General features: G+C 39.2%; 1 protein-coding gene, 1 long non-coding RNA gene and 1 pseudogene across 2 annotated transcripts; all 3 read right to left on the minus strand.

The window, feature by feature from the left end:
- Window positions 1–1,744: 1,744 nt before the first annotated feature.
- Window positions 1,745–3,187, minus strand: LOC130138480 (uncharacterized). Its single transcript, XR_008816881.1, has 3 exons — window positions 3,018–3,187; window positions 2,555–2,680; window positions 1,745–2,148 (listed from the first exon to the last, which is right to left on the minus strand). It is a non-coding gene; the product is annotated as an uncharacterized LOC130138480 (long non-coding RNA).
- Window positions 3,188–4,511: 1,324 nt separating this feature from the next.
- On the minus strand, window positions 4,512–5,942 carry LOC130138519 (disease resistance protein RPV1-like; annotated as a pseudogene).
- Window positions 5,943–6,441: 499 nt separating this feature from the next.
- Window positions 6,442–8,473, minus strand: LOC130138477 (disease resistance protein L6-like). Its single transcript, XM_056312696.1, is given in 5 exon segments — window positions 6,442–7,167; window positions 7,169–7,264; window positions 7,266–7,428; window positions 7,430–7,447; window positions 7,816–8,473. Coding segments are annotated over 5 exon segments (1,485 nt in total). The 5' UTR covers window positions 8,385–8,473; the 3' UTR covers window positions 6,442–6,528.
- Between the last annotated feature and the right edge of the window lie 450 nt (window positions 8,474–8,923).

The following is an 8,923-nucleotide window of genomic DNA, read 5'->3' on the forward strand; positions in this document are numbered from 1 at the left end:
CTACTACTGGCTTACTGGCACATAAAAGATTTCTCGGCACAACCAAGTACTTCGACTGTTCCCTGGCAGGACAATTAAATCAAGCAACCTTGGAAAAAAATGATCTTATCTGAAGTTTGCGTCATTTCAATTGGCAACCTTTGTTGAATTTCAACTTTTAGAGGTAAGCAATTTATATCATCTTGGTTTAGACATGTAAGAGTGATTTGATCGGCCTTTGGAACGAACGAAAGCTGTAAGCATTTACCTTCTATTTCTGATATTCCGGAATTAACATTAGCGGAAACCGGAAAATTGAAATTCCTTCATCATTTCGAAGCATAAAGTGCTTATTGTGACCATTCAAAGCACATTGAGCAAGAGACCATTTAAGTCCTTGACACTATGTGATAAGCTGTAGTTCGTACAATACTGTAAAAGCCAAAGTACAGCACTAAAACGTTGGGAAAGATACACTGTCGTCAAATCTACGAGTTACCTGCGCTAGCCCCAGCTTACCTTTACAGTAAGAACCCGTAAGTTTTCTTACTTATTACCAAGAGAAGAGCTCAGGCTGCCATATAGGTCTCTTTTGTCATTTGGCGATTCTCCTTACCAATGTGAAACCTAAAGCTCCATACCTAGGTACCCGAAAAGTGAATGAAAGAGCTTTTATCACGGATTAAAACCTACACGATTGACTATATCCTTCATTGTTTAAGGTATAGCAAAGTTAAGTTTTACAAGGCATGGTTATGAGGTTCAAATTTAAAGTACAAACCAGCAAGTTCCAAGGATCTCACATAAATGACCCACGTGTAAATTGACAAAAAGTAGTGCACTTGAATGCAGTAACACTAGCATCAATTTGACTTGTCTTTTACTGGTAACTCAATTAGCCAACCAAAACCGTCAAAAAGTAATATATCTAAACCAAATCAAACTCATGAAATAGATCCAAAAAACCATGGTCCCATTCATGAGCAGTTTACAGCGTCCATCTTAAAGGTAGAAAACGGTTGCAAAAACAGCTAGTAATAACTATGCCTACAACAATAGATTTCAAGTCAACTTGCCAAAGTGTGATTGTAATTTATGTATAATAGATAACGATCCCAGGAAAGACTACAATAAATATCTCTTGGAATGACAGAGGACAATAAGAAATTTGTTTAAGTTTCAAATCTTCCTTAACAACAGACTTGGCTGTGGATGTAGGACCTTTCAAGTACCACACGCACTTCTTATTGGAAAATGAACTCCTTTGCTGAGCATGTCTTCTAAATTTTTCAAGAAATGGCTGAATCTTCTAAGCAATGCCAGACATTGCATCATTTGAACCTCTTCAAGTTGGAAACAATCAGAGGCCTCACACATGTCATCCCTTTCTACGAAGTATTTCAACCCGATCAACTCACATTAAGGATGGCAGTGCCTTCGATCAACAAAATGCACTGACATTCAATGACAAACAAAAGCACTAAGAATTTCGAGCTCCTTCAGCGCTTGATATTCAGCATTGAAGAATTCAGTAATGCCTGAATATCACAGATGTTACCCATGAGTGCATTCAAATGATTCTTCTGGTCAACATAATAAAAAACGATGAGAACTCCTTTATTAAAAAGCATATCTTTAATTGTCTTGATCCCTTCATCAACATTACTTATTCTGTCAAATTTCCTTTCGAGGATAATTTCGTTTTTTGTAAGTTTCTTAAACTTTAAGTCCCTCAGCAACATTAGAAACCAGCAAAAGGCGGTTGTTTGAGATGTCTCCCTTAGCACTTCTTGTCAATCTTTAAACCTAAAAGAGTCATCTAGTGTAACTTAAGGTGAATGGAAGGGCTTCTATTACAGATAAGCACCTAGGCATAACCATTTCAAGAAAATGGAGGCAACAATGGAGATCACACAAGGGTCGATTTACATGATTTCAAACCCCAAGTGAGACTTCTCATATGTCCGATACACCGATCATACTGAAATTTAGCCTTAACTATAATATGATTTATGATACCTTGGCGAAGCTCAATAGTTCTCCTCTCCTGTCACAGATGGAAGCTTTGCTGCACCAACTATTGATGCCGCTACCCAAGTGAAATTCCTCTTTCTGCATTTTATTACTTCTCCATAACATTTGCAAATCACACTAAGAAGCACACCTTTCCTGAAAAATAAACCGAATATAAGCATATCAATACAATGTCTTCTTCACAATAGCAACAATGAGTTAATTATGCTGTAATTTTCCAGGATGAGAACCATTGTGCTACGACCTTCCAACACACATTTCATCTAATTGTTTACAGTATAGCAAAGTTATCTCCAATGTGAAGGTATCAACTTCAAAATATATGAAGCAGCAAATCGACAAGGATATCTAATGAATTGTCATAAATCAAATAATAATGATGCAATCGACATGCACACCTCAAATTGGAAACATAAAAGCAAGGAGAAACCATTTACAGAGAATATAGCTAAAAAAGCGAAACCAAACTAGGAAAAGAAAACATATAATTGTATATAATTAAGAACCCCCTGGTTATACGGAGGTATCATAATTTCAATACCTTCTTCAGATTTCCAGGCATCAACTCATAAAGTAATTATAAAGTGAACGTAAAACTTCACTTTGGACGTCATTTTCATTTTCCTTTATCCAGTCTTTGTACAGCTGCCCAATTAGCCACAACACCCTGCGCAATAAGATTTCTATAAGTTTTTCAAACTTTAATTCCTCTCACTACATTAGAAATCGGCAACAAGGCGGTTTGAGATCTCTCCTTAGCACTTCTTGTCAATCTTAAAACCTAAAAGAATCCTTTAGTATAACCGAGGTGAATGGAAGGGCTTCTATTATAGATAATCATCGAGGCATAACCATTTCTAGAAAATGTAGGCAATAATCGAGATCACACAAGAGTTTCATTTACATGATTTCTAACCCCAAGTGAGACTTATCATATGTCCTGGGCAAAGAGGGTAAACGATATTACTGAAATTTAGCCTTAACTATAAGACGATTTATGATACCTTGGAGGTGGAAGTTTTGCCGCACCAACTATTGATCCGCTACCCAAGTAAAATTCCTCTTTCTTCATTTTATGACTTCTCCATAATATTTGCAAATCCCACTAAGAAGCACATCTTTCCAGAAAAATAGACTGAACATAAGCATATCAATACGAGGTGTCTGTCTTCTTCACAGTTGCAACAATGAGTTGATTATGCAGTAAAGTTCCAGGATGAGAACCATAGTTATTATATGACCTTCTGACACACATTCCATCTACTTGTTTACAGTACAAGGAAGTCATCTCCAATGCGAAGCAAGGTTATAAACTTTGAAATAAGTGAAGCAACAAATCGACAAGGATATCTAATAATTTGTTACAAACCAAACCAAATAAAAAACGATGCAATAGAAATGCATACCTCCAATTGGGAAACATAAAACCAAGGAGAAACCATCAAAGAGAATTTGGCGAAAAAAGCCAAACCAAACTAGTAGAAGAGAATGAATGTGTACATAATTAAGAACCCTCTGGTTGTCCTGGAGGTGTCATAATTCCAATACCTTCATCAGATTTTTAGTCATCAACTCAGTGAAAAGGTAATTAAAAGTGCATGTGAAACTTTTCTGTTTATATCCGTGAAAGAGTTTGATTGCAGAAAAGGGAAAACATTGGTTGTCAGATGAAATAAATTACCTCAATTCGTTTAAAGTTTACACATGCAAGGGAACAATTTGTGGTCGGCGATCAAGAAGCTTTCAAGAGCAACGTGCATTTATCCGTCCTGTCTTCTCCCCTCATATCCATATTCAAATTCGTATCCAGATTCGTCATCTTCTCCTTATTATTCGCCTTGTCACCCACAAATTTGACTGCCATCTCCGAACAAAACAAGAAATTTCCTCCACATTTAATTTCCTGCACCGCCTTATTTCAACCCTTTGCAGTCCCTTCCAAGCTTGATAGATATGGCAATTTCGTAAAGATCCACAAATCATGAATACTCAATGATTTTAAACATTGTGGTAGTTTGCCTTGAATCTCAACCAGATTATCGCAATAGTACACAAAAAGACGCCATAGTTGGTTGAGATTACTTAGATTAGGTAATATCCACACCTGTTGAAGTTCAGAAAGCTGCAAATCTAGGTTCTCCGAACCATCAAGGCCTCGCATCTCCGAGATTACAGAGTGAGCAATCATAAGATGTGATAGGTTCTTCAAATTCGATAGATCCCCAGGGAACCAAATGACTTGCAATGTACCAAACTTAAGGATATTAAACTCGGGAGGGAAGGCTCCGGGAGGCAACGCAGATTAGTGGCATCGGAGTTCAAGTATTTGGAGTCGGGAAGGAGACTACTAATATATGTGGGTAAGGCGGTCATGTGTTCGAGTGCAAATATAAGTTTGATAAACTGGAGGGAAGGCTCGGGAGGCAACGCAGATTACTACGGTAGAGTAGAAGTTCTCGAGTCGGGAAGGAGACTACTAATATTTGTGGGTAAGGCGGTCATGTGTTCAGAGTGCAAATATAAGGTTGATAAACCTGGAGGGAAGGCTCGGGAGGCAACGCAGTTAGGCCATAGGAGTTGAAGTAGTTGGAGTAGGGGAAGGAGACTACTAATATCTCGTGGGTAAGGCGGTCATGTGTTGAAAGCCCAAACCCAAGGATAACAAAGCTCGGGAGGGAAGGCTTGGGAGGCAACGCAGATTCACGGCATTCGAGTGCAAGTGTTTGGAGTCGGGGAAGGAGACTACTAATATCTGTGGGTAAGGCGGTCATGTGTTCAGAGTGCAAATCCAAGGATAATAAACTGGAGGGAAGGCTCGGGAGGCAACGCAGATTAGGGCATCGGAGTGTAAGGTATTGGAGTCGAGGAAGGAGACTACTAAAATCCATGGGTAAGTGGGTCACAAAATGACAAGAGTTTAGGAACAGAGTCTGCAGTTTGCTTAAATTCCCAATCCACCGTGGCATCAGATATTCTTCCACAGGCCCATTAGATTCCCCAGCGTCATCGCGTGGGCCAAAGGTCAGTGACAATTTCTCTAAATTAGTCAGGTTTGAGAGATCTGGAAACGTATCCATGTGCAATGCACACAACCATAGATGGATAAGACTTTCAGGAAGCCTCGGTACTCACGTTTATTCTAACATTCACCAATCTCAAGATCCTTAGGATTGATTTCAGAGATGCAATTGCCAATTTCCACTTCCACTTTCAAACCACTAAATTCAGCATCTATTTTTTCGAGCTTCTCAATCATCCAAAGGGCATTAGGTATTTTGCTCATTGCAGTCCAAAACATCCTTACTAATTTCAAATTTTTCAACTTTCTGACGGAATCGGGTAGTTCTTTAATCCTCATTTGGGATATATCCAACTCAATCAGCGATTCCAAGTTTCCAATTGTATCCGGAAGCCTCTTGAACGATGTGCAACATACTAGAGATAGGTATTCAAGGCTCGCAAGATCTCTACCCAGCTCGTCTGGTAGCCTCCGAAGATAGGAACAATGACTTAAATCTAAGGAAACTAGGCTTTTCAAATGACAAATCGACCTATCAATTTCAGTTAATGATTCACAGCTCGCTAGGATCAATCGTTCTAAATTTACCTCAGCAGAGAAGATGGGAGTTCTCTCCAAGCAATTGCATCCGGTCAATTTCAAAATTTTCAAATTCTTCATCACCTATAAAAAAAAAACCATGCAAAGATTACTTTTGAATCTCATAAGATGGAATGATAAGTGTTGTCTAGCATATAACATACCTCCATATGGCTCCACCCCTGCCAATCATGCGTAATCTTACTCCAGGATAGATCAAGAACAACCACATTCTCCATAGAGAAATTTGCAATCTTAAATGTTGGGGGAATACCGTGCCAAGAAAGCCAACGTAAATGTGGAAGGAGATCTAAATTCTCCTGAAAAACATTAGTTGGAAGAACATTTGATGGCAATTCGTGCCTAAAGAAGCCTCTTCTGCGCGAAAATATTCCTTCGGACCGTTAACTTGAAGAAACCGCAAATTTGATATTCTCTTAAAGTCCTCACAAGTAAAATAGTATCGCCGCTCACGGTCAAAGCGGAGACGAAGAGCTTCAACTTTTGTTTTTCCTGCCCAATGGAAAATTTTAAAAATAAAAGAGTTGAAGCGAAACACATTTATTCAAGTTCACTATTTTAAGGGGTTGAGTTGGAGTACTATCGTTCCTTTAATCTCGACAGAGCAAAAATATTGGTTTGAGTTGGTCACAATAGTGCTAGAGAACACAAAAAGTAACTCGATTTTTTAAACGAAAATGTCCACAAGTAACATGGAGATTTATCGCACGGGGGATTTTACCTCATGTCTCCTCAGCAAATCCAATGCTTCCTTGGGATCCCACACCCTCCGTTGCTTCTCTATTTTCATCTTACTTTCTTGACGAACTATTCTCTTCCGAGGTCTCTGAGTTGGTCATGCATCCACACTTTATTATACTCTACAATCTTTATCAAAGACATGTTCTGCAAAACTTCTATAGTTTCTTTCGGAAAAAATTTAGATTTTTCCCAAAATAAACCACAATGTCTTTGTCATATCCAATGAAAAGGCAAGCTATATCGAGGAACATATGCTGTTGTTGAACTTCTAACGCATCAAAACTTATTTTTAGCTTACTCTGAACTTCCAAGGGAGGAATATTTTCCAACTTCTCCAATATGTCATCCCACCTTTTCTTTTCAGTGCGAGATAAAAGTGAACCTATGACCTCAAGAGCTAGCGGAAGACCTCTAGCAATGTCTATTGCCCTCTTGGATTGGTCAATATACTCAATCAAAGGAGAGTCTCTTCTGAAAGCATGTTTGCTAAAGAGCTCAAGAGATTGATAGTCATCCATGCCATTGACCTCATAAGTGCAGTCCACTTCCGGAACAATGAGAACATCCTTCTTTCTTGTAGTAATAATGAGTTTGCTCCCTCTACCAAACCAATCACGTTTTCCTACAAGTGCATTCATATGATCCTTTTCTTCCACATCATCGAGAAGAAGGAGGACTCTTTTATTAGACAACCTGTCTTTAATGGTCTTAATCCCTTCATCAATATTTCTTATATCTGCCCATTTCGTGTTGAGGATGTCAAAGATGAGCTGATGTTGCAAGCGGTGAATGCCCTCGAAGTTTTGACGTTTCACGGACGTTAGAAAGGAAGCAACAACCCTCAAAATTTTTTGAAAGCTGATTGTAGATGATTTTGGCAATAGTCGTCTTTTCCGATGCCACCCATTCCATGGATTCCTATAATCCGTGTTTCACTTGTCTCAGCACCAATCATTTCCATGATTGCATCCACATGGTTGTCAACACTGACCAAGCAATCTGATACCACCAAATAAGCCTTTTCAATTCTTTGAAAACCTCCCTTGGTGAGTTTTTGCAAACTCGCCTTCTCGCCTAGTGTTTGTTGGAGGTCAAAAGGCAATGAGTTAGAAAACTGTGTTGAACAAACTATTTTCTGACGAGACCAAATTGAAAACTATAGACCTATTTGAAATGTATTCTTCAACGATTTATTCCATTGTAGATGAATTAGCGTTGGTACAGACGGTTAATGAAGAAGCTGAACTGAAAAAAATGTCGTTTGGATTGAAATAGGACAAAATTGGGATTGTGCCATTAGTTGATGTGATTTCTGCGGGATAACTTCAGTATCATAAAATTCAATTTAACAAGACTAACACAACTCTGAAAAAGAAACCGATTGACATGCTTCCAGTTTTAATGATACAATGAACATCAGATGGAATGCTAAAAGCAGTCACCTGTTCTTCTCGCTATGCAGGTCCCATCCGTTTATTGCCCCAACTGCACTGAGAGCATCCTTCCACTCTTGCATAGTCTTTTCGTCGTGTCGCTTCTTGTTTTCATGTGCAAGAAAGGCCTTTGCATAACCCTCTGTTTGGTATCGAACCTCTGAAGGTGCCACATCATAGAAAATGGGCATGATCTTTTGTCCACTCTTTTTCTGGCATTGGACCATCTGGACTACCTCCTTGAGACACCATACACTAGAGGCATAACCTTTCGAAAAGATAGGTATTGAGATCTTCGACTGATTAATTGCTTGGAGAAGTTCTGGGGCAAACTCTTCCCCCTTGCGGAGATCTTCGTCATCCTTAAACGCACGGATTCCTGCATCTTTAAGACTAGTGTAAAGGAAGTCGGTAAAACCTGCTCGAGTATCTGGTCCTCTAAAGCTCAAGAATACTTCATAGTCATATCCTGACGAAGTATCCATTCCTTGACCTTCTGTTGAAGTGTGAGTAGAAGAAGCGCCTCCTGCTGTTCCATCATTTTCACAGATGCGTCTTTTTTTGGCACTCCCCTCCATTTGATCTCACTTGATCTTCTCTTCAAGAAAAAAATTGAAAAGTATAGCAGCAAAACCAGTGGCAGTTAGAGATGGAAAAGTTTAGAGGCCAGAACCACAGATGGAGATCGCTGTAGGTATAGAGTAGATATGCAGAAAGTCGGGGGCCAGTTTGCTAGAATTGGTCAATAAGAATGATTCATTGCAGCCCGTCAAAGTTGACAAATACAGCTCCGTACTGGAGCGGATTTCCGATAGTTGGAAGGCAGCTGCACACAGCATCTAAGAAAAAAATGAACCTCTGTTTGCCCAACTCTTTTCTTTTTTCCTCAGAAGAATGCCCTTGACAGTGATGTTGTGTCGGATCTTGACTTACTATACTGCGAAATTACTGGTCTATACATTGATTGCCAAAAAGCCTTGATGCCGGCCTCATCCCACCCATCCTTTGGAAAATTCCCCTAGCGCTCGAGGCAAGGTAGGAATGTTCGGGCTGAGCAAAGACTTTACTTTAAAGTAAGTTCAGGCTGACTTTTAAACTAACCAAATCGTGCAGAACT

Source organism: Syzygium oleosum, unplaced genomic scaffold (genome assembly GCF_021117445.2).
Source record: "Syzygium oleosum isolate NSW1041296 unplaced genomic scaffold, Sole_v2.1 Sole_v2.06, whole genome shotgun sequence".
Taxonomy (NCBI): domain Eukaryota; kingdom Viridiplantae; phylum Streptophyta; class Magnoliopsida; order Myrtales; family Myrtaceae; genus Syzygium; species Syzygium oleosum.